The following is a 26,929-nucleotide window of genomic DNA, read 5'->3' as shown; positions in this document are numbered from 1 at the left end:
GGTTACAATACAGACGAGCTGGTTGGATGGTATGGGGTGGAATCAGCATAGGCGAACGTACGGACCTGCATATCATTCGGAATGGCACTTTGACGGCCCGAAGGTATGCACACGAGATACTGCGACCTCATGTCATCCCTTACGCTGGAGCCATTGGAGATTCCTTTGTTTTCCAGGATGATAATGCCCGACCGCATAGAGCTCGTCTGGTGGAGAACATGCTTGAAGCTGAAACAATACAGCGTATGGAATGGCCAGCGTACTCTCCTGACCTGAATCCAATCGAGCATGTTTGGGACATGCTCGGACGACGCATTGCTGCGCGACCAAGGCCGCCTGTTACTGTCCGAGACTTGCAGATTGCACTTCTTGAGAAGTGGAACAGTATTCCCCAAAGCCTGATCGATAACCTCATCGCATCCATGGCAAACAGGTGTGCAGCAGTCTTAGCTGTTCGAGGAGACCACACGCCCTATTAAAACTCATGCATCATGTCTAAACAGTACTTTTTTTTATCGTTTACATGTAACCAAATTGTTGCCCTAAATCATCTTTTCATGTTTTTTCGATATTTTCAAGGAATTAAAGCTTAATTCCAAATTTTTTTACGTCTTTTTTCTGTATTGCGCATTGATACGCGTGTACAATCCATTGTATGCCAATACGTGGCTGTCTCGCACGGTTTTCTTCACTTTTTTGCTTGCTCCCCTAATTGTTTTGAGCAGTGTAGTTATCTATATATATAAAAACGAATGTATGTCTGTCTGTTTGTCCTTTATGCATTACTACACCATTCATCCGATCGCCATGAAACTTTGGGAAGTTGTTGAGTACACTCCAGCGAAGGTTTCTGGCATGGTACATCTATCCTACGATAGGTGGCGCGCGTGTTTAAGGTTTCTGGCATAGCGGGTGCTACATAACTATGGCGATTTATGTTTTATTTTTATAATAATTATCATTTAACAGTTTTAAATAATTTTTTTATTGATTTATATATATTATATATTATATTATTATATATTACATACATATTGATTTATTTAAAAAAAAAAGAAATATTTAAAATATAACAAAAATCATCGATCTCGGTGATACAACAATAAAATAATCAGTACGAAAAAAGTAACTTCCGAAGAAATCAAGTTGAGGCGTCAATAAATATTTTGTTTATAAACATAAAAGGAGTAATAATTAATTATTACTATCATGTTCATCTGGCAAAAATACCCCGTGCTACCCAAGTTTTCTTCAGTTACTGGGAGGCGAGGCTGTACTAAAGATTACATACAGCTTTGGATGATTGGAAAAGTGAGGATTGTGGAAAAGTGACAAACCATTACAAAGGAATAAACTGTTATACTGGCAGCATTAAAGAAGAGGCAAACAATCGTAAAGGCATATGCATGTCTGAAACGCATTTTTTGAGAACCACAGTAACCAAAATAAACATTCCGAAAAAGATTATTGGGGGCCCAGGATCCATTCATCATTATGTTCGTTATCATTATAACGAACTTCGTGGCATGTCCGTGAATTTTCCCATTTATTTATTCGATTTTTTAGCGGTTGTTTATTTTCAGCGAATTCGCGAGCATAGTCAACAGTTATGCCCCCCCCCCCCCCAAACGGAAATCAATTGGTCGATCTACATCTGAAGCACGAAAGAAAGAGGCATTACGAGCTTCAGAAACAGACGAGCAACGGGAAGCAAGATTAGAAGCTGTTCGAATACAAACTGCTCAAGCCCGTTCGAATGAAACAATTGACCAACGAAGAGCAAGACTGAGAACCAATCGAGAACGCAATGTTCAATCCAGACGGACACTGCACGCTGATTTGAATCTTGCTGCGGTCCATTACGATGCTGATTATGATTACAGTCTTCATCGAAGTGTCGTTATTGGAAAAATGGACAATTTATGCGAATTTTGCCGTGCATTAAAATTCAAGCATGAAACTCTAGGAATGTGCTGCGCAGGTGGAAAAGGGAAATTCCCAGATTCCAGTTTCCAAATGACATCGTTCGGTGCAACAGAAATCATACGGGACAATTACATGCCAACGTTCTAAGTCCAAGGACAAATTTATCATCGTGCTGGATCACTTCTACCACTGTCGGATTCAGATCACAAAATTCTCAAAATTTATTTCATGGGAACCCCTGATGAACAAGTTGATCAACGTTGTCGATTCAATACCGAGAATCGACCCCGCTTCGCCAGAGGATCCGGCGAGATGCCATACGATTGCGAGGGAATCAATAATCTTAGCCGAACAACGAACCATCACTAGAACAGTTCCAATTTATCAGCGCCAACCATGTCCCATCGTCGATTCAATACCAGCACTAATCGAGAAATTGTTGCTGCGATTCAAAATTTATTCGATCAACACAACGAATTAGAATTAGTTCGACTGTTCAGGACGGCCCTCGAGCGAATGCCAGCTGATGATTACGTTGTTGTCATTAGAGCTGACAAAACACCAGCCGGCCAACACGAAAGACAATACAATGCACCAACAATTAATGAAGTGGCGATCGTCATACTTGGCGAAGAATTTAACTCGCGTGTTATAGTTCTTCATCGCAGAGATGGTAATTAGTTCAGCGAATCTCCGAAACTCATCGCTCAAACGATGCATTGCAATGTCCAATTTTATTCTGGCAAGGAGAAGATGGATATCATTTCAACATCAAAATGAGAAATCCCCAAACACATGAGGAGACCAATAAGAAAGTCAGTGCCATGAATTACTATTCATATCGATTGATGATTCGTGAGAACCATCCAGACCATGGCCCCCACAGGAGGGGGGGGGGCTGACAGGGCCCGGAAGTCAAGGGGGGCCCGTGGCTTGGCCTTTCCCACATTTTTTTTTTTTTTTTCACATATGTCCAATCTGTTCAGAAAAATAGCCAGAACATTTTACGGGCTCGGGTGCCAGTCTTTTCCCCCGACGAAGAAAAGAAAAGGCATTGAGATGGTTGTTCAATGAAGGCTACCGACAACCAGTATTGCCCTAAGGACACCAGCATGGGGTGGTGTCCTGCTGTTTCTAGTTGTGTCTGGCTGAAATGAAAACTGGAGGGGAAGGCACAAACAGATGTCCCATCCCACAGTAAATGGCTTTATGGGCGCCGATAAAGCGACAACTCGGCTGTAAGCTTTGTATACCATATACCATACATAGATGGGATAGCTATCGGCAAAACAGAAACAGGGAGAGAGAAAAAAAAATGGTATAAGTACACTAATTGGAATAAATCTAGTTAAGCACTCATTTACGATTTTCTTTCCCATTAGTATATATTATACTATTAGACGATATGTTAAGTTAGTCTATCCAGCACAGCATCTATTTGCAATCTATGATTGAACCATACCATATGACAAGATGATTGACGTGCGTACTGAATCACGTGATTTCGCTCATTGTCCTTCAACCCCCATCAGTTCGAAAAGAATCAAGGGTTTCTTTTCCTCGGTTCTGCAAAAAAGAGGTACGAATACAATTTCGAGTATAACAATATAGTTCCCGTCTGACAAATTACAGTTATCGGGTTATTGCAAATTAAAATCGTTTCGTAAGTTAGTTGAACTTGAAGAGTGTGCATATAGGATTAATTTTTTTTTTTTTTTTTTTTCATGTTGATGAACCTGTGAGATGCTTTCTTCTATCTCAAAAGAAAGGTAAGCAATGCTAAAAACATACATTTTTAATAATTTTTTGTTTTGAGCATCTCGATTTAACTATAACTTACGGCCGAAGAGTCAATTCCCGACACTGAGACCAGTTGCGACGATTGTTTAATTGTGTTATATGAGTAGCTAAGGTGAACATAAATGTTTGAATTAATTCAATTTCGTTTTGTCAAGACCGATGAAAATTGTTACTCTACAGCAGTCGTTCCAAAGTAGGGCATGAGAGGCACTCGCCCCGGGCAGTAAAATTTAGGGGGGTGGCAATTTTATGTGGAAACAGGGAAAACCATCGTAAAATTGTAGAGGGTCGGCAAAAATCTTTGTTACGACCCCTGGGCAGGGCCCAGTGGAAGAATATTTTCGGGTTTTTTTGTACAAAGAATAATTGTAGTTGATTTATATTATTTGAATATTCATAACATTTTCATTGTTACGGGAGGCCACCCTTGCTTTTTTATCCAAAATTATTTTGCAACTATAGCAGTATTTTCTATTATACCGAGTACCCGGTAATTATCCTCTTAATAATTTTAAATCCCCGCCTTCCCTCTTTCGATATTTTTAATCTCTCCCACTATTTTCAATTAGTATTCAATTTCTTCCATAAACGATGCACTAGCGTTATTAATTGTTCATAATATTTAAAAAAATGTAGACCTTTTTCCTTATACATTCACATATGGCCAGTGCCGCCTTAAGGCATGGGCCCGGGGCCTCAAGAGAAAAGGGGCCTCACAAAAATGAAATCTGGTTGAAATTTCCGAGAACTTGCCTGGTAGGGCCTCAGAAAGATCACTTGGCCCGAGGGCCCATGATGCTGTTAAGATGGCCCTGCATATGGTTCATCTCATCGTTCTGTGTTTTTAATTTTGAAAAATATTTTAAAATCGGTTGATTCCTTAGGAACCCCCCTTCCCCGTAAAAGTATTGACTTGATCCATTTTTGCGTATAGAGTTCGATAAAATTACACTATATGATTTATGTAAAATGGTAAATAGCTGTTTAGCTGAGTTGAGGCATTTATTTATTTAAAGTTTGAGTTGAGGCATTATGTATTTAGGTTTGACATATTTTTACTTACGTTGCGCAAAATCTATCGCGTCCCTCCCCCCCATCTACTAAACGTGACCACCAAGGGGTCGCGACCCACACTTTGGGAACCACTGCTCCACTGTAATTTCGCACAGTGTAGTATGAGTATAACTGGCTTGATGAGTAACGAAACTACAGTGATGTCTGAGAGAAACTAAGGATGAATTGGTGATAAAAAACTAGTGGAGTGTTGATATGCTATTATGCGGAATAAGAAAACATATCGTTGTAGAGGTATTATCATTAAATCGGGAGACTTTGGCATTAAATACTGACTGGACCACGATCAGAACTTGCGATCCATAAGTTTCCGAGTGGAAACCGTGGGCGGAAATCACGGGGACCCATGCCCGCCTCCCCTCAGCGTCAAAAGCGGCACCTACTGATCTAATGTATATGCGTATATATATATGAATTTACATCATAACCACCATGCCCCTCCCCAGCAATTATCATTGTGCTTCCCAGACTTTCAAATCTATCTCCGCCTATGGTGAAAACTATACATCAAAATTACATGCAAATCGCATAATTTTATAAAAATTTAACGTTATAAAATGTACTGTGTGACGTAAAATGAATGAATATCATATGCGATGTAATTTTCAGAGACAGTAGCGTACGTAGGATTTTCTCGGAGGGGGTGGTGATTCAGCATTTTTTTTCCTTCCCAGGAAAGAGGGGGGGGGGTCCATTTTCTGGTGAAAAGCATTCTAAAATTGTCGATTTGTATGGAACAGACAAACACAGAAAACTAAGCAAATAAACCCGGTATGAAAAAAGTCCTGGGTTTGATTCCCGGCGGAGAGAAATAACACTTTTTTCCTGTTCATCTCGGCATAATATCCAGAAAGCCTATTGATTTCATGTACGTTAGCCGAGCAAAAAATCATCATCCAGCAGAAAACCAATTTTATGCAGATTGATGAATGAACGTATTTATGATTTTCAAGAGAGAAACATTTGTTTTCACATTTGATTACTGGACAATAATTGTAATCGAGCATTTATAATAATATGATGAAGAAATTTCAATGCGTTACGGAATTTTTATATCTTAAGAAAAAACCGCTTTGTCAGCTGGTCTTTTACATATAGGGAAATCTCGCTACAACGATACGCATATAACGATAAAATTAATCGTTATATATCGAGATTTCAGATAAATTATTCTGCAACGATATTTTTTCACATCTTGTTAGTAATTGTCTGTAGTATAATTTTAAACTCCTTTCGATACTACGATATCATTTACTGCGATAAAATTCCACCCTTACAGAGGTCTTCCACTTCTGAACCAGAGGTCCACCACCCCGTGAGATCCGTGAGTTTGACTGAAAGAGCAATGTACTAATTGTTTTTACATTGCTGTATAGAGAATATTATTTTGTAAAGGGATACGTGAACTTCATGTCAAGGTCGTAACGAGAAGGGGTGGGAAGGTTACCAGGTAGCTGGACCCATCAAAATGACTGATGTATATGGAATAAATAAAATAGAATGAAATAAAAAATTTTCATTCTTATAGACAACTAGCTATAATACCCGGCGTTGCCCGGGTTTTCTTCAATGAGGCTTTATGAACCACGTGATATCTCCCTCTTTCTTTGAGGGACATGCAAACCGTGTCTAAAGATAACCAATATGGCGACGTCCTGCGCGACTCATGAAATAAACAAATCTAAATTTAAAGAAACATAGAAATGAATACTCCTCCCCCCCCCACCCCTTTTTTTAATGGGTGTTAGGTATTTCGATTCCCTCCCCCTGAACTTCAAGTTATCAATTTCTGCCTGTTTCAGCTTCCAAAAATGCTTAATTAAAGCTGTGGAATTTTTTCCATGCACTTTACGGGGGCCCATAAATAATTTTAAAAACATCCTAAACTATATGAATTTATGCAAATAAATATCAAAAGACAATACGGAGAACTTAATTTTCATGCTTGAGAAGATATAAATAAAAAGTTGAAATCAATGTTATTGCATGGATATCCAGCTCGAAAGTAGATCCGGCAAATTATTCATATTTTTAATTTTCTGGGCTTCGTATCTCCAAGTGAATTCCATATTTCAAAAATCGAGAATTCAATTTAATTTTTAAAATTATTGATGTGGCAGGGAACCCCCCCCCCCCACTAAATTTCCGTATTTATGCAGTTAAATCGGCAATTTTAATACTGATTTCTATGAGGATCACCTTTTTCCTGACCCTCGAAGCGATGATGGTGATGATTATGGCGTCTATTCAAAAAGCCTCATTACTGAGAGTATATTGAAAATGTGGCAAACCATTATAAAGGCATAAACCATTATACATAACTGGCAGCATTAAAGAAGTGACAAACCATTGTAAAGGCATATATAAACGTCTGAAACTCATCGCTAGGGAACCACGGTAACCAAAGTAAACGTTCGGAAAGTGATTGTTGAGGCCCAAAAACCATTGTTGCCGGACAGTTTTTTGCCCATTTGGGGCATTTGCCCTGCTCTGACGAAATTTTAAAGTAGCCTATCGTTCAAGTCGGGTCCCATTTGGTATATATGCAAAATTTGGGGACGATCGATCTAAAATTGTAGATTTGTATGGAGAACATACACACACACAGACACACAGAAAATCAATTTTATATATATGAATTTTATATATATAGATAGATTGGCTAGAAACAAAACAAAATAGAACCTCATCTAGATTGAATAACATATATCAAGTGCCGAAAATAAATAAATAAATAAATAAATATATATATATATATGTTTTTTCTTTGTTCAACTAAAACAAAAGCGAAAAAAAAAATAAAAATTAAATAAATAAATATATATACGGCTTTATAAAATATTTAACCAATTAGTACATTAACAAGGCTGTTGCATAATCCAATTAACTCTTTAATCTAATTTATATTGACCCACTGGAAGGACTTGTAGTCCCTTGGGGTCACAGAGTGTCTGGGTCACTGTAATGCCATTTTTTTTTTGTCTTGCTCGGTTGTTTCGATTGTTATGTGTTGTGCTTAGTCCAATAAAAAAAATTAATAAATAAATGAAAACAAAATAAAGTCTATAGTTCCTTAACCTTGTGCCACTCCCTACCCCCCCCCCCCCCGAAATGCTAGTTGTCTCCTTCCAATCGAAGTTTCTGGCTACGGACAGTTGCGTGTTTACTGGGGGAGGGGAGGTTGCGGGTAGTAGCACAGGGCGGCAAATTCGAGGAATGAGTGGATACGAAAATTAGTGGAATTGGAGAAGGGCGGAAACATTTGCTGAACCCGAAATAAGTCCACCTCTGACGTGAGAATTAGGAACTAGGTCAGTGACTTACCAAAAGGACCTAGAGAGTTTGCAAGCATGTGAATGAGTGACCAAGAACGTGTTATAAACGTGAGTGTGATCGAAAGAGTGACCTATAAAGCAAAGAATCATGACAGTGAGTGACCAAAAGAGTGACGTAGAACGTATGCAAGTATGTGAGTGACCAAAACAGTGTTCAGGCACATGAGTAGCCAAAAAAGTGTGCAAGCATGGGAATGACTAAAAGAGTGATTTAGAGACATAGATATACTTTGCAGGAGGGGGAAGGGACCAAGTGGCTCATAGCACAGGGTGGCGAATTCGAAGAAAGAGTAGTCAAGAAAATCAGACTAGAATGGGAGAAGGGCAGCCAAACCATAAATGCGCTTTTGCCTACGGACCTGCTTCATGTTATTGGTACAAAAGGTTCGTGAACTAAAAATGGTCAAGAAGCCGTGTTCTATATGTTTTAGAGATTTTGAGAACAGTTCAACGAAATTTTTTACATCTCGCTCAAATCACCTTTTAGTATATTTTTGAACACAGCTGGTTTTTTTCTGCCGAGAGTATCTAGTGGCATGTTAATTTCGCAACATCTGCTTTAGAAAAGACTTTGGCTCTTAAGAAATTTGGCTGACGCCTATCATGATTTTACTCTAAGAAAAATATAAATACAAATACAAGGCCATAACAGGCAAAATGCCCAACGAGATGGCTGAGAAAAAGATGCCCATAACAAATATGGATGTTATGGTCCTATAAATAATGTTTTTCAAACTTTTTCTCGGACTTCATAACCCCCTTCTCATGTTAGGAGGGACACGTCATGAAATCAGAAAATTTTGTGTTACTTATAGACTTCCACTTATCAATGAGATATAGAAATTTTAGGCACCAATATCAATCTTCTAGTCAGGGCCACAACTAGGGGGGGGGGTGCAGGCGGGTCTGGTGCCCCGGGCGCCGTACTAGAGGGGGCCCAAATTTCACTCTTTAATCTCTCTTTGAACATTATGAGGGGCCGCCAAAATGCATGCTTTCCCCGGCTGACCAAGCATCTAGTTGCGGCCCTGCTTCTAGTCGCCGTGGTGACCAGGCACCTTGGGATTTGCCAAGCCCATCTTTACAGGGGGAAATACACGCCTAACCTGATTAATTATTCTGTTAATTAAGAAAGTTAAGGTAAACTTTTGCCAAAGGTTTACCTTAAATGCTTTAAAGTTTAAAATGTTTACCTTAAAAGTTTACCAAAATAAATGCTCATATTCAATTTTCTAGTAGTGCCTACAACACTGAAAATTATATATTTTTTAACCTTAAGTAGAAAGTTCATTTTACATTTAATTCAATGCACGATTCGGTTTCAATTTATTAATGTGCCGAATTTTTTGAGTATCGTAATAATCGTGATCCGCATCACAAGATACTATACGTATATTATTGCCGCACAAATTCTATATTTTATATTACGGACAATTAATTTTGATCATGTTAAACTCAATTTGCATAATTTTTTTGTCAGGTGAAAAATTGCTAAAAAAAGGCGGGTCATCTCTGATTCGAATTACAAACATAAGTCTGGTGCTCAGAAGAGAAAACTCCAGGCTGAAAGAGAGTCAAAAATATCACGAGGTCGTCAATCCATTACCAAGTTTTTTAGATCCGAAAATCATATCACTTCTATTAGTGCTTATTGTGAAGGTCATGATGATAGTTGTGACTTTCAAGATGATGCAAACAAAGAGCCACAAAATGATTCATTTGTTCAAAAACAAGTCAAAGAAGAGTTGATTGCTGCGGTTGGTTGAACCAGTTTCAATTGAGGAAATAGCAGAAGAAAAAAATCCCTGAGGAAAGAGAGGCAGCTAATCGTAATCACGATACAGTTGACGTTAGTGTTGGAGAGTCTACGGATAGCTGTGCGCTAAAATATGATGATCCTGGTACTTGGCCTCCAGTGATCTCAGATTTACAACGGCGGGAAATAGTGCGAACCATCGGGTTTCAGGAATTTCAAGAGATATATAAAGAATTGCCTCTTGATGTGAATGGCAGAGAATTTCAAGATTCCATGCTCTACACGAAAATGAAGGACATAAGACAGAGAACTGTTTCCACGGAAATGGTTAGAATGGAGTGCTTCAAAAGAATCTCTGTACTGTCTACCATGCCGTATATTCAATGACTCGAGAAATAAAAAGCTGAGCAATTTAGCCCAAGAAGGATTTTTACCCAGAATCAAACCTTGGAAGAAGTTGTATGAAATTTTACCTCAGCACGAAAAAAGTGGTGAACATAAGAAACAATTTCTAGCCTGGAAATCGCTTTTGCACTCACTAAATGGACACGGAATCGATAAAAATATTCAGTTGCAATTTCAGAGTGAAATAACAAAGTGGAGAGCATTTCTACAACGAATTTTGGACGTGACAATTTTTTTATCATCTAGAGGTCTCGCTTTTCAAGGAGAGAACACCAAGATTGGAGATGTTCATAATGGGAATTTTTTGGGGGTATTGGAATTGATAGGAAAATATGATGAAGTGACACGAGAACATCTTGCTAAAGTTAAAAAAAATCAGATGGAAGGTAAAAATATGAAAGGACATGCGCATTATTTGTCATGGTATTCGCAAAATGAGTTTATTGGCCTTTGTGCGGAAAAGGTGCTCCAAACGATACTAAATCAAAGACGACATGCAATTTTCTATGGAATAATAGTGGATTCAACTCCAGATATCTCTCGCAATGAACAGAATGTTCTAATTCTGAGATATATATTCCAAAACCCTGTTTCAAAAGAATTCGAAGTAAATGAACGTTTTATACAATTTATGAACTTCAGTGCGGCAAGTGGAGAAAAAATAACAGAAAAAATTCTTAAAACTCTAGAAATGCACACTATACCCCTTTGAAGATTGCCGTTCACAGGGTTACGACAATGGCGCAAATATGCGCGGCGAAATAAAGGGTGTCAAGTCTCGTATGTTAAAAATGAACAAATTCCTTGTTCTCTCCATGCGGAGCACATTCATTGAATCGCGTAGGAGTGAATGCTGCAAAAATCAATCCAGATATTCTAACATTTTTTGGAAATGTTGAAAGCTTCTACACATTGTTTGCTCACAGTCCTGCACGCTAGGAAGCACTAAAAAAGCATGTGCCGTTGTCTCTTCAAAGTCTGTCGGAAACAAGGTGGAGTGAGAGGATTCAAGCTGTGCGTCCAATTGTTAAGCATTATCCCGGCATTCTTAATGCGTTATGCGTTCTTTTAGGGGAGATGGCAACGAGTTTAACACTTTCTGCACTCAATATAGCTAAAGGTGTGAATAAGTATTTCAAATCTTTTAAAGGTTTGCTGATGACTGTTTTTTGGCACAAAATACTAGCCAGTATTGACCAAAAAAACGTAGTTATGCAAAGCGAAGGAATATCTCTTGATGTTGCGATTTTGCTCATAAGAGATTTGGTGCAAGAGATGCAGCATTTACGAGATTCGTGGGCGAATATACTCCAAGAAGCAAAAACAGTTGCTGAGGCTGTAGGATTGAAAACTAAATTTCCCGACAGTCGAAAAGCTAACACTGAGCAAGACTTTAGAGTTTCGGTTGTATTTCCAGTACTGGACTTCATTATCAATGATTTGATAACCCGATTCGAAACAGCTGAGATTGTATACGACACATTTTCACCAATCTTAAACTTTACCAAACTGGACGAAAACCAGCTCTCCACCAAAGTGGCAAGACTGATTAACACATTCGGAAAAGATCTCTCAGAAGATCTATTAAATGAAATTCTACACTTGAAAAATATCTACAATGCAGTTTTTGGCACGCATGAAAAAAGCTCAATTAATTTATTGAATTCAATATACGATAAAAAACTGCAAGGCATTTTTCCTAATATCTGCCTTGCAATTAAACTGTTTTGCACAGTGCCAGTTACTGTTTCTTCAGCTGAAAGGTCATTCAGCAAGTTGGGAAATGCATTGAAAACGCGGCAAAGAAGCACAACAAGTCAAGAACGACTCAACAACTTGGCGATAATGTGCATCGAAAATGAATTTGCTAGGCATATAGATTTTTCTGATGTGATCGATAAGTTTGCAACCGCAAAAGTTAGAAAGCACAATATGATAAGAATTTAATTTATATGTGCATAAATACTGTATATATTTTTCGTATTACTTGTTGCATTATTTATAATCTTTAAATTTTGATTAGGATATGAATTTAATAATTATGCTATAAATACTGTGTATATATTTTATATTACTTTTGTGTTACATCTTATATATAAATGTGAAAGTATGTATGTATGTATGCTCTTTATACAAATCTACAGTTTTAGACCGATCGTCAATCGATACCAAACAGGTCCGGGATTGAACCGTAGGCTACTTTAAAAGTTCGTCAGAGCTGGGCAAATGCCCGAAATGGGCGGAAAAACTGTCGGGCAACAATAGTTTTGGCGCCTAAACAATTACTTTCGGAACGTTTACTTTGGTTACCGTGAGTAGGGGAAAAATGGGGTTTTCAGGACAATAGGCACTCCCCACTTACTCCCCACCAGGACAATAGGCACTCCCCACCTTACGAGGGGATGTCTTCCGCAGCCCTCCGCTAGATGGCGCTCCCACGCGATAAGGGATGCCTCGATAAGAGGGATGACGCTTTACTGTTTTTTTTCCCTAAATTAAATTGTTTTATTGGGGGTCGTTCTTAAATTAAATTTTTATGCCACGTCAGGGATCTTTCCTGGGAGTCATTATTAAATTAGAATTTTTTATGTCACCCTCTGTATACGGGGGCTATGGGGCACTCACGTGATCAACTGTGTCCTACTTTTTTCATCCAAGAAAGCTAATGACGAACAACATCATTAAAATATCGTATGATGTCACATTAGGGGTCGTTCTTAAATTATCGTTTTCTCCAACTTACTTTTTTTTTTCAAACAGGTTTGATGAGGGCTTAAATTATTTTTTTAAAATAAAAAAAAAATTATCGAGTTTAGCAAATACGATACCAAGGAACCTTTCCCAAATTAAATTTATTTTATGTCACATCAGGGATCTTTCTTATATTGCATCCTAAAATATTGTTTTTTTTTTCAAAGAAGTTTGATGAGGGTTTGAATTACTTTAAAATAAAAAATTATCGTTTTTTTTTTTTACGATGCAAGTCGTTCTTACTTTTTATGTCAGTTTTCCCAAGTCTGGCTAAGAAAAGTCCCTAGAAGTTTCCAACGCTTTTTTTACCGTTCTTAATTTTTTTAATGTAAAAAGTTTTCTTCCCACACAAATTAAATCCCCAAGATGAGCTTAGCTGTAAAAAAAATAATAAAACAAGGGAGCAATAATATACAGAGCCATTTTATGCGAATGAAGTTTTCATTTATTTCAAATAATTTTCTTCTATCTTTGATTTCAAAACATCAAAATCAATCGCATCAAAACATTTTTCTACGACATTGTAATTTTCCACAAGAATTTTTGCGACTTCGCGAAAGTCAATTAAAGTTATAGCGTGATCTGAATATTTGTAATACATGTCATCTACCTGCAGACATTCATGGCCCAGCTGATTGGCATAGCCCATAGAGCATCCGTGACAATCAATAACATTTCCAATGGTAACTGAAAGTTTTTCACTCACCAGTTTAGCGAGAACATCTGTAATATCCAAAGAGTTTGTCCCTTTAGTCTGGATTTCGCGCACACACAATTTGAGATAGTCCAAGCAGAGTGCTTTCTGGATGAACTTGGTGATAACACTATGAAGCTGTTGTTTTTCATCACACCAGAAAAGTTTATCTGCTACGCAAAACGACATCTTGACGATGTTTCCAAAACACTGAAACTTTTCACCGTTGCGATGAATAGGTTGAATGATCACAGCATCACCGCTGTAATCCGCTATCAAATTCTCGGACACTAAGAATGTTCTTCCGACGCGTTGAGACATACTGCGACGGGAGAATTCAGTTAGCAAGCATTGCCACACGTATGGAGAAAGGGTCACACCGTTCTTGCCTGGCTTCACGAGTCCCTCTTCTTCGTAGTATTCGCGTATGTGAACTTTCACTTCCCCGTTGAAGATCGCTACACTAACATAAAAGTTCTCTTCGATGTGGAATATGTTGGTTGGTAGTTGGCTTTTATCGAAGCCACTGCTGCGAGATCTCTTAGCTGGTGGTGATTCTGCCACGGCTTTCCTCTTTGTCTGGACTATTTTCCGGAACGTGAGACTAACGCGAACGTCTTTGACTTTCGAGTCCTTTGGAATCGCGTGACGCCACAGCTGGTTAGTTGGAGGTAGCATTGTCAAGAGGCTGTTGTGTTCGAGGATTCGGTCCACGGACTTGTGCTCCCAACGAGAGAAGATGATGTTTCTTTCAGCGCCCAGGGAGAGGCAAGCGATGGGATGATCTTTCACGAGCTGCGCCTCATCATCGGAGTGAGGGGAGATGCTCTTCTGTCCATCAGAGTATCGGTTGATGACAACGAAGTTGTAGTCGTAACCTGTGATGCTCTCGACCACAGCTTTCAAATCCAATAGGAGAGGCGTCCACGGTTGGGCTTGGAGCTTCATTCCAGAAAATTTGTAGAATAAATCGGGGTCACCGTAGGCTGCGTGTTGGCGGGGCATTGGATAAGTCCTATCACCGAACTTGAAGATGCATTCCTCGGCCGGACGGTATACGATTTCCCTTTCAAGTTGTCGTAGCACAGCATTGGGTTGTTCCAGAACGTTTTGTGCGTATTCAAAGCAAAGACTTGTCATTTTTTTTTCTAAACGAGAAGAGTGACAACACATTCAATCCGCAAATCTCACGATAAGAAAAAATAGATGAAAATTATTCCCCAAACCAATGAAATATTTTTTTTTTTCTGTTACGCATAAACAAATAATTTAAAAAAAAAATTGTAACTATTATTAAAAAAAAAAAAAATTAGAAATTAATTTTAACTATCTAACCATTCAGCGTACGCCATGACCTTCCCTCTAGCACAATGACCCTTTTGCAGAGGGTGAAAGCTGCAAGAAACGCTGTTTGTCGCTAGCGATTTAGGAAAGTTCAAGACTTCTACCGTTTTCAAATTAAATCGCTGCTCTAGAAATTTTTTTTTCTGCATGCAATTAACATAAATTTGACTAAACTTATTATTTACGCTTACGAGATGAATTTTCATCAATTTATAGTCGAAAAGACCTTCTTCCCATCCAATATTATGGATATTTTTACTAACCCAAACCATTTGCTTAAAATCTTCATCTGCAAGCTCATCGCTAGAAAAAGGTGGCAGATAGAGTGAATGATACACTCTCCCTGTGCCTAAATTGAAGCAAGCCATTTCCTTAACTACATATAGTCCATTTCTAAGCATTACCCCTTCCAGATCAAGTACACAAGAAGCCATAGTTATAAAAAAAAAAAATTCTTACCGAGTGAGATTTGCGGAGAGAGAGCGTATCCAAAGCGAGTGAGTGAAGTAAATCTGTCTACCCTACAGCTTTTATATGCGAGTATGTGGATATACTATGTTGGAGTCAAATATAATCAGTACTATTGCATTGGCAAGCGCAAAAAATAAACAGTACCCTTTGGTGATTTGATAGCACCAAAAAGTAATCGCAGTATAACATTCGACTGTATAAAAAATAATCAGTACTACATTTGGTAAGTCAAAAATAATCAGTATTGGCGTGCACAAGTTGAGTCAAAAATAATCAGTAGAGTGAGATTGTCACGAGTACCCAGATGCATGTGAGTCACCGCGATGACCGTCGGCTGTACATGAATCATCGATAACGCTCTGGTCATCACCTTTCGCGATAAAAAGTGTCGTCTTCACACGATCTCTCATTTCGTTTTTGATCTCAATAGAGTCAACTTCATTTCAGCTTTCTTTCTTCTTTCGCATTGGAAGTATGAGTTCTTTCGTGAATTTCGGGATTAATGAAGAAGATCTAGTTAGGTTGTTTGCTGATGAACAAAATTTCATTGATGAATGTCTCAACGATAATTTAATTAGTGGAAGTGAATTTAAATTTTTGGTAGAAGACGAGGAGAATTTCGTCAAACAATGTATGAGCATGAATAAGCGTATAATGGACGAAGCTGGACCGAGTGGTTATGCTCCAACAGAGAAGAAGAAAAAGGTCAGTGTTTTCTTGTAATTTTTTTTTTTTATTGGTAGAACTTTTCCGATCCATTATTTTATTTCATGTCGCGAGGTAAATTTATTTCGACAAAAGAATTCAAATACATAGAAAAAAAATATATTTTATTCAGTTGTATATGAGTACATCCGCAGACTCGTGAATCAATTTATACATTTGCGAACTGGTGAGATTAACGGCTTTCGTAGTGGGTGCATTTCCGCTAAAATAGCGTATATCGTAGGTTTTATTGCAATACGTGAGAAAAATATTTCCTCCCAGCGGAAGAGAGGAATTACATCTTTCAAAGTCCATTTGATTTTTATATGTTGTTGCTATAAGAGTAAATAATATAACAATCAGTATCGTGAATATGGCGAACATTCTCTTGTGTCTTATCAGTTCTCCATGACTCTCCAATTCGTAGGACCAGCAGCTCGGTAAATCGAATGACGGTACATCCGTTTTCCATGCGATTCCCTGCTTTCTATTGTTTTGATCGTAGATCACGGCTTCCACTGTTGTTGGCATTTCAAAGCTCTAACCAAATATGTTTCAAAAATGGGTTTTTTATATAATCTCTCGGAGCTCCGGTTTCTTCTAGTGCTTTCAAGAAAATCTCTTGACCCACCACGGGTGATTTTCTTCGACCGACCACACTTGATATCAAATCGCGAATGTCGCTTCCTTTGATGAGTCTGCTCTTATAAACGATCGAGCCGTTAGAATTAATTTTTAATACGTTCGGATGCTTATTTATATGCGTGATAATTTTTTCTGAGTGCCCTCTTTGCGATTTCGGGACAGAAATCAGAGCTATTGGTGATTCGTCAACTTTATTTTTCTTCTCTTTTTTTACTTCTTGAATTTTCGGTTCTGGTAACCGCGGTGGATTATTCTCGGCGACGTTGATTCTCTTGTTCAGCATATTCTGATAGAGTTTAATTTTTATAGCTTCGGGCTCCTTGCTTCGCAGTATTTTCAACATCTCGTTGTCCAACTCAGAAAGCTGCTCTTTTGTGGTCGCATGACGCGATAACAATTGTTCTGGAACCAGAGCGAATTTCTGTGCGTGCTCCATTATCTCGTGAACAAAGTGGCGAGGGTTTGTATGGCGGCTGGGATTAACTGGAACAAAAAACCTCCTTTCTGAATCAGCACGCGCTTTTTCTCGTATAGCGGCGTCTTTTTGCAGGCGAGTTTGCGAAGTGTATTTCTGTGCCTTTTCAGTTTGTTTTTCTGTTTTGAGGATAACGGTATGACACCCTTCAAAATATTGAGTGAGCACTCGCAGACTGTCTTTAATGCTGATTTCGGTAATTTCTTCAACAAATCCTTGCGTTTATTCCTCGGACAGGCAGAGAGTAGACGAAGCACTTGTTGCTTCTCCAATGCCATACTTTTAAATAACGGTATTTTTATTCCAACCATATGCTATATGCTATAGCCTTCTTCAGCGCGCAGTGCTTTATCATGCTTTCGTGGCGACAACAGTTCGCGCTCACTTCTGGCAAGTCCACAATATTGGGGCAGAGAATGGCATCGAGATTATAAACCTTTAACCCGTACTGTTGCAGTAGCATCCGGCACTTGTCGTGGCCTTTCGCATACAATACGACTTTTGATAATCGCTGCAAATGTCGCTCCAGCATTTCAAAGGGTACATCACCCGCCGACCACGATATTTCGTGTATGTTGTTGGTGACGTAGAGACATTGGTGTCTATCTCTAGGAGATAATTCCGAAAATTTTTTGGGCGGTTTGTATACAGAGTGAAAATTCTCTCTCGAATGCATGAAGCACCACGCCAACTCCTTGATTATGAATGTTCTATCCGACAGCTGGAAACCCTCGACCTCTATCACTGCCGTCATTTTCAAAAATGGAAAGTTTCATTTCCTGGGTTTATAGATATATTGCGTCTGCCCAGGTAACACGTTAGTGCGCAGGCGCATTTCTTCCTCCGTCTCGGGTCGTAAATCTACCATTAAATACGAATACGGTTTTTTCGTGCTATCCTCGAACACCTCGTTGAAAAATTTGATTTTGCTGGGAAACAGCTGACGTCCCAGGTGGGTCACTTGACTGACATCTCTTCTATTTTTGAATAGAAACATATACTGTGCGTTCAGAGAAACGTTTCTCATTTCCCGCCCCTGATGAAACACGTTCTGCACAATGAAAATCACAGTCAATTTTCTGTGGTGGCTGTATTTTGTGAAAAGGTTTGCTAATTTTTTCTCGCCGGATAGCTCGTTCATGAGATCATCTAAAATCACCAAGCTGTCTTCTTCCACGCTTTCGAAATTGCTCCCCTCTCGAAATTCCACGTAGTCTTCCATGTCTTCGAACAGGGCCTGATATTCGCCGTAAAACCATATAACGCGCTTCGGGTGAGGTTCTCGAAACATTTCGTTTCTGTGTTTTAATAGTTCTCTGAGAAAATATGTTTTTCCCGAACCGGTAGGTCCGGCAATGAGCACGGTGCTCGGATGTGTCAGCTTGAAAGGTTCCATAGTAAATGACAAAAAAATTACAATGCATTTTTTATTTAACAGAAAAATTTTTCTTTACAAAGCTTGCTACGCGCATATCGTTTTGCATATTAAAATGCGATACAATATTATTCATACTTTCGCCGATACATCGAGAATAGATAAAAAAAATCACATAGTGACCGCACACGGTTGTCTTATCTGATTGTAACATGACGTCATTATAGTCGACGCGCGAGTAGCGTCGTAGAAATCTGTTTATGTGTCCCTTCTTGAAATAGGTGGGCGGGTTCCCGTAAGAGTCGAAGAAATCAGCTCTCGCTTCGTTTTCGATGTAAATAGCCAACCAGTGCGTTCTCTCTGTCCGTGTTCACAACCAGTGCAGCGGGATACGCGATCACATTTTCGGGTAAATTATCACTCGCAAAAACACCTAGGAAAGCCTTTCGTGTGTGGGGGTGTGTCGAGAGGGCGCGCTCTATCTGTTTAGTGTTCATCCCGCAAAGTCACACAAGACGCTTCTGGACTTTGTTATTTCCACCAGCGATTCGAATTCGGCAAATATGATAACCGACACGGTCTTGGTCAAGGCTGAGGAGAACTTGAGTTCCACTCGCAGATTACCCTGCTTTTGTAGGTGCACGTGTCCGCAGTCGCTCATGTCGGGTATCAGGTTGAAAGCGAAGAGGCTGTAACCGCCGGCTTCGTATTCTTCTCTGCTCACGTCACATCCTTTATCTTCTCCGGGCCTTCCGGTGCCCACGAAGAGTGTGTTGTAGGCTCTGATGACGTGTCTGTTCCTAAAGTCTGGTTGTAGCGACGTGTGGGGGACGGGTCTTCCATCGATAGAAACAGAAACAAAGTTGACGTTGTTGTGCTTGAAGTCGAAGGGGTTTAAACCGAACGTTCCGTTGAATGCTTCCGTGTCCACCATGCCCATAACCAATCGCTTAGGCATGACACCCAGAAATACGTTATCTTGCACGAAACTCATGCTTCCCATGGATATCGAATAAACCTTGCATATCACGCGGTTAATGCAATATTTGGCTGTTGTTTTCTCGAGCGCCATGGCATGCGCTACAGCCACAGCAGGATTCATTCTTACTTTGCGCACAAAAATACTCGCTTGCTCGATAACCACGTCGCAACCCTGAGCAGCAGTGATCAGAAAGAACTCGGGTTTCGATCGAACCAATCTCATCTTCAAGTCCACGAGAGAGAGCATCAGCTTCGGTTGATAGAATATGTCGACGTGAGGCACGCCCATCATTTCAAAAGAATTTTCCGCGAGTTTTGCTCTCTTCTTGGCCCCTTCGTTCTTGGTGAGGTCAGACATGTGACCTGCAGTGTCCTTGTAGTACCCCTCGGCTGTCAGGGGTCCTCTCTTTGCATCCGATCCGTAGTTAAGCAGTGTTTCCAGGTAAGCTCGATACGGATAAGTGTGTGATGAGTTCGTGAGCGTTCTCCCGTTCAGCGAGACGTCAATCTGGGAGAAGAGGGAGTGTAGGAAATTATTCGCCGTCGATACGGCTTCGTCGGATTCTGGTTTTGTCACCTTTACTCTGACATACAGCTGAGTGGCAGAAAGGTCTATGTATTCTTCGGCACTACCGGCCACGTGAAATTCGAGGGGGGCCCCCGAATCACGCACTTGAGATATGGGATGGTACTGCACCCACTCGGCTGATTCTATAGAGGTTTCCGTGGGTGGCACCGTGAACAGATCGGCTTCGCTTTTCAAACATTCATGAGAATTTTCGTGGATTAAAGCCATCGCTGAATATATCGGATGTCGACAGCTTTCTAGCTCTCTTCTTACTGACAGTTTTCTTGACGAGTCTCTTCCTTTTATTCTTTCCTCCGAGCATGGATTTGACTTTACTGGCCGCCCTATCCGTGAGAGACCTTCCGGCTTCCTTGGCACGGTCGCGAGCAGCTATCTTTGCGTCTTTTCCTTGAACGATGTCGTTGGCGAAATCTACGCCCGAGCGTAACAGTTGAGATCCCACGGCCTTGGCACCTCGCTTCAACAGCGGTACGGCCGATCTGAAGAGAGAGCTGAATATGGACCCGAGGCCATAACCTCTTTGCAGAGCGCTACCCTGATAATATCCGAGTCCGTTTCCAGCCTGTGTCAGATAGTAATCGTTGATGCTGTGGGCACAGCTCCGGTACGGCTTATAATGCATGTCGCAGTCTAAAGTGTAGTTTCACTATCACCTTTCCACGTTGAAATGTGAAAAACTTGCCCATGTGCGTCCTTAAATACATGTGAACGATGTCGAAACTCTTTCTGGCTAGCGGCATGTAATGGGCGCGTTCGAAAGACACGCTGACTATATCCCCATCTTGACCGCTAGTTTTCACGATTCTCAGTAGCGGTGCGTAGGTGTTACCCACGACCTGAGGTTCAACCAGGTTGCAGTACACGTACAAGAGATGAAAGTCCAATTTAGGATCCGCTGTGAAAGGGCCGTCGACGATGGTCGGGCCCTCTATCAGGCCGGGCTCGAAACCCAAGTTTTCAGCTATGCCGTGTCTGAGCTTGGCGTCTTTCTTGAGGTTCACCTTCACTTTTTTCGTGACTTTGTTGTACGTCACACCGATCTTGTCTTGAAAATTTTGAGTGGATATGGCTTTGATCAGTTCAGGGGTCGTCTCGTAGAAACCCGGGGCTATGCGACCGGTCTTCATTACCTTGTTACCGACATCGAATTCGAAAGTGTTTGTCTCTTTAGTGATGTTGTGGAACGAATGGGGATAAATTATCTCTGACAGTGCGACTTCCATCTCGGATTCGAACTCCAGGGTGTTTGGGAGTTTAACCACGAAATTCGAGAGCGTGTTGTCTGGAAAAAAGTCCATGGAGGCATCGCTGGGTAAAGTGAGATAGAAAGAAGCCATCTCGAAAATGACAGATGCGTGCGCTGTTTCCGGGTTTTTATAGCACTACCCACGAGTTGAATTTTTTCGGATACCCGCGAAATTTCACGAGGTACTGGACTATTCCTTTTCTTCTCCTCTTCTTCAAAACTTTTTCTATCGGGAATTTCTCTCCCATCTTAACACCGACCATCTCTTCGGCGTAGAAGGTGCCCTTGATTTCTTCCCCCATCAGATCTTTGAGTCGGTAAACGGGAATTTCCCTTCTAACGCACTCGCTCACCACGAATATCTCCTCGGTGAAATTGGACTCGTAACCCCTCTCGAAAGTGTGCTTCGATCTGCTAATGCGCACGTGATCACCCACTTTAAACTTACATTCTTGTTTCTTGGATGTATTCCCATAGAGATTGTTCCACACCTCAGACTCGTTTCCGGGGTTCACGTCGACCGGTCTCATTTTTATAGATCTGTGATACCTGTGATTGTAACTCCACACGAGATCTTCGATCATGTCGATGTAGCGATAAGTATTCTTGGCAGTGAAGTACTTGTACATCCAGTTTCTGAGCGACCTGTTCCACCTCTCCTCCACGCTGGCTTTGATCTGTTCGTTCTCCGTAGTGAAAAACTTGATGCCCTGACGCTTTAGATAACGCTGTACTGGCGCGGCTATAAACTCTCGCCCCTTATCGCTCTGTAGCGCCACTGGTTGACGTTGTTGAAAGATGCTTTCTAAAGCTTTGACAACGTTGTCACCGGTCTTTCTTTTGAGGGGTATGACGAAACCATATTTGGAGAAGACGTCGATGCATGTTAAAAGATAGTTGTAACCGTCGTTGTGAATGGCTAGATTACGCATGTCCACCAAATCGATTTGAAATTGACTGCTCAGACCGGCCACTATTGTTTTGTTGCGGGGAAACACTTTTTTAATGGACCTGTGTAACGTGTACGCTCTCTCGCCAGACAACCAATCCCTGATTTCTTTTTTCTTTGATGACTTGAGCACGCGCTTGAGGGCGGATACGCCACCGAAACTAGCGGGAAGACGTGGGTTTCTGTATCTCTCATCCATTGCTTGTGTTAGACTTACGTGTCCTACATTCCCTTTTTATTTGTTTTTCAGGAGCGACACCTATGCGAGACGTGCGGCAAGGAGTTTTCCCTACGTCGGAATCTAAACCGTCATAGGTTGACGCATGGTGAACGCCAGCACAAGTGCATGGAGTGCGATGCAGCTTTTCACCGCAATAGTCACCTCATGCGCCACCAACGCAACATGGGCCACGCCCCCCAAAGAGCACCCCAGCTTGGAGGGGCACCGAGCCATCACCGAGCACCACCTCATCTTGGAGGAGCATCCCAGCAAGGCGGGGAAGCGGCCCAGCCTGGGGCATCGAACCATCACCGAGCACCACCGCAGCAAGGGGCAGGAAGGCAAGTCAGGCGTGCTTTAGGCATGTTATCCACTCACGAACTGACCCCCACACCAGACACAGAGATGGACATGACTACCTTCCTCGACAGCGTGAGAGGGGAATTGACACAGCGCTTGGGGGAAGATATGATCACTCATAGATCATTAAAGTGGAATTTAGTTGCGACTGCTGTGTTTTCGAGGAGGGGTAGTGACGGGGAAGACGAGTTCTGCAGCGGGTATCTCCGCAGCAAGATGCTCACCACTTTAGATATCGAGCAAATCGATGAACAGCTGCAGGAAGCCTTCGATAAGGTAAAGCAGGCGACAGAGGATTTCGAGGGCTGTGGGAGTGGGTGGGTGCTCGAGCGGGTGCTCTTGCTTGAGCTGAACACAAGTAGGTATCAACCACTGGGTGCAGCTAGTTACATCACATTTCCAAATGGGGTAGCCAACAGGGGAGCCATCATCAACATCAAGAACCACGACGAGAAATGCTTCCTCTGGTCGGTGTTGGCTGCCCTACACCCAGTGCAAGTACATCCCGAAAGGGTGAACCAATACACGCAGTTTGAGAACGAGCTTGATACCACAGCTCTCAAATACCCGGTGACCCTAAACCAGATTGGTAAATTCGAAGTGTCGAACTCTCTGCGTATAAATGTTTTTGGGTGCGAGGGGATGGAAGTTTTCCCTCTTAGGATAAGCGAGGCGTCATCGCAGACCATCATTAATCTGCTACTCATCAGCAACGAGACAACGGCCCATTATTGTTTAATCAAAAATATGTCTCGTTTGCTATCATACACCACGAAGCATAAAGGTGCTTCTTATTTCTGTAATTACTGCCTTCAAAAATTCTCCACCCGTGAAAAACACAATGCACACATATCGCATTGTCGCGAGCATGGTCCGCAGCGCGTCACTTATCCTAGTGAGGGGGATAACATCATGTTTTACAAAAATCACCATTTCCAACTTCATGTCCCCTACATCATATATGCAGATTTCGAGGCAATCCTGGAACTTGTAGAAGGATGCGATCCGAACCCCTCGTTTTCCAACACCACGCAGAAACATCATCACCGCCCCTGCGGTTTTGCATATACACTTGTGGGACCCGATGGGTTGTATGTGAAAGAGCCCAAAGTTTATAGGGGTGAGGATTGCATCAGTGAATTTTTCCGGTGCATCATCAATGAAGAGCGGTTTGTCATGAGCCAGTTAGATAACCCAGTGCCTATGCGGATGACTGCTCATGATCAAAAAAGTTTCAGCGAAGCCTACACTTGCATGGTTTGTGAGCAACCCCTGGGCGATGATAGGGTTCGTGACCACTGTCACATTACTGGGGCGTACAGGGCCGCACTCCACCAGAAGTGCAATCTCCAACTGCGGCTTAGGAGATTCATACCGGTGATTTTTCACAATCTGCAAAACTATGATGCTCACTTTCTGGTGAAAGGTTTGAGCGAATATCCAAACCGAAGGATCGAAGTGATCGGGAGGAACATGGAGAAGTTTATCTCCTTTTCTCTCGGTCGCTTGCGATTCTTGGACTCAAACCAGTTCCTCAATGCGTCATTAGAATCCCTTGTGAAGACTATGGAGCCCGGTGATTTTCTAAACTTGTCCAAATGCTTCGGGGGTAAAAGTCATTACCTACGAAGAAAAGGTATATATCCATATGAGTATTTGAACTCGTTCAGTAAATTTAATGACCCAGTGCTGCCCCCAAAAGAAGCCTTTTACACCTCTCTTGGGGATCAACATATTTCCGATGAGGATTATGAGTACGCACATGACGTTTGGAGAGAGTTCGAGCTTGCTAATCTCGGTGATTACCACGATCTGTATGTAAAGACAGATGTGCTTCTCCTCGGGGATGTGTTCGAGCGTTTCAGGAGGCTGTGTGAAGGCAACTTCAAGATAGACCCTGTGCACACGTATACATCCCCTGGATTGGCTTTCAATGCATGCCTGAGGATGACCGGTGCCAAGCTTGAGCTGATCACTGACCCGGACATGCACCTCTTTTTGGAGAAAGCTGTGAGGGGTGGTGTGTCAGTTATCTCCAAACGATATGCGCGGGCAAATAATCCTCTCGTATCCGGTTATAATCCCAGTGAACCAACTTCTTATATTATGTATTTCGATGTAAATAATTTATATGGTAAATGTATGATGGAGTCTCTCCCGGTGAGCGATTTTAGATGGTTGTCACCGAGTGAGATCAGCGAGATCGACTTTTTAGCTGTGGACGACAACGCCGCCAAGGGTTACATACTCGAGGTCAGCATGGAATACCCGGTGAATCTGCACGATAGTCACAATTGTTACCCCCTAGCAGCTGAGAACATAGAGATAACCCCAGAAATGTTGTCACCGTATGTGCAGAGACTCGGTGGCAAACCATCTAAAAAGCTCGCTCCGAATCTGATGAATAAAACTTCATACGTCATCCACTACCGTTGTTTAAAATTATACACCTCGCTGGGGATGAAGCTGACGGGTGTTCAACGTGCTATCGAGTTTACTCAGGAGCCGTGGATTCGACCATACATAGCGTTCAACACCGAGAAGCGAAAGCAAGCTCGGTGTGAGTTTGAGAAGGACTTTTACAAACTTCTCAACAACGCTGTGTATGGGAAGTCCCTAGAAAACCTGCGAAAGCACGTTGACATCCGTTTGGCCAACAACCAGAAGAGCTTGAGGAAGCTCACATCATCCCCAGCGTTCGAAGATTTTCGTATAATCACCGGTGATCTAGCTGTGGTAAGGATGAACAAAATCAAAATTCATTTGGATAGACCAATCTATACCGGTGTGACTATTCTAGACCTATCCAAATACATCATGGCAGATTTTCATTATAATTTTATGAAAAGAAAGTATGGATCCAATGTTGAAGTTTTATTCACAGATACGGACTCGTTCTTATACGAGATTAAAACCGGTGATGTATATAGGGATATGCGGGAGGAGCTTCATCTATTCGACACTTCGAATTACCCCAGTGACCATCCTCTGTTCAGCCTGAAGAATAAGAAAGTGGTGGGTTTGATGAAGGATGAGAACGGCGGCGAACCCGTTGTGGAATTCGTTGGTCTCCGCGCTAAAATGTACTCGATGACCACAGCAGTCGCGGAGAAAAAGACCGCAAAGGGGGTAGTTCGCGCAGTGGTTAAAAAACATCTAAAGCACGAGGACTACTTGGCTTGTCTAAGTAGCAAGGCCACCATAAAAAATAACATGATTAAAATTGCATCAAAACATCACCAGCTGCAGACGGTGGTCATGAGGAAGACGACGCTATGCCCCCGTGATGACAAACGATATATTCTCGGTGATGGTATAAATACATATGCATATGGACGCACTACGCGATCCCCACGACGTAGTGTTTTGTAAATATTTTTTCTTGTAAATATTATCTTTCTTGTAAATTTTTTTTATTACTCAACTATTCAATGTATATATCTTTAATCATGTAAATAAATGAAAACTTGATTCATATAGAATGACTCTGTAATTTATTATCGTTGTGTTTATTTTTCTTTACAGCTAACTTGGAAAAAAAAAATGGGGGGGGGGGGATATGTTGAAAACTTTCTAGAAAAGTCATCTTTGAGTAAAAGTGTGTTAAAAAAAATTACAAACGATAATTTTTGTACGATCCCTATTTAATTTTCTAATGAGTGACGTCATTTAAAAAAAAATTACAAACGATAATTTATATACATCCCCCTATTTAATTAAGGGGGGGGGGAGAAACATGTGAGCGCCATCTAGCGGAGGACTGCGGAAGACATCCACTCGTAAGTGGGGAGTGCCTATTGTCCTGAAAACCCCATTTTTCCCCTACTA

General features: G+C 41.1%; 3 protein-coding genes across 3 annotated transcripts; 2 read left to right on the top strand and 1 right to left on the bottom strand.

The window, feature by feature from the left end:
* Positions 1-11,508: 11,508 nt before the first annotated feature.
* Positions 11,509-12,243, top strand: LOC149067786 (uncharacterized). The gene has a single exon (XM_089252369.1). The coding sequence runs from the start codon at positions 11,509-11,511 to the stop codon at positions 12,241-12,243; it is 735 nt and encodes a 244-aa protein (XP_089108495.1).
* A 7,006-nt stretch (positions 12,244-19,249) lies between these two features.
* On the bottom strand, positions 19,250-20,533 carry LOC149067785 (uncharacterized protein F54H12.2-like). The gene has a single exon (XM_089252368.1). It carries the CDS (start codon positions 20,531-20,533, stop codon positions 19,250-19,252), a length of 1,284 nt encoding a protein of 427 aa, XP_089108494.1.
* A 2,391-nt stretch (positions 20,534-22,924) lies between these two features.
* LOC149067784 (uncharacterized) lies at positions 22,925-26,473 on the top strand. The gene has a single exon (XM_089252367.1). The coding sequence runs from the start codon at positions 22,925-22,927 to the stop codon at positions 26,471-26,473; it is 3,549 nt and encodes a 1,182-aa protein (XP_089108493.1).
* Positions 26,474-26,929: the final 456 nt, after the last annotated feature.

Source organism: Pholcus phalangioides, unplaced genomic scaffold (assembly GCF_987345545.1).
Source record: "Pholcus phalangioides strain wild (caught in Gottingen) unplaced genomic scaffold, Ppha-v1.0 ptg000028l_1, whole genome shotgun sequence".
In the NCBI taxonomy this organism is placed as follows: domain Eukaryota; kingdom Metazoa; phylum Arthropoda; class Arachnida; order Araneae; family Pholcidae; genus Pholcus; species Pholcus phalangioides.
This window is presented reverse-complemented; position numbering and strand designations above follow the sequence as displayed.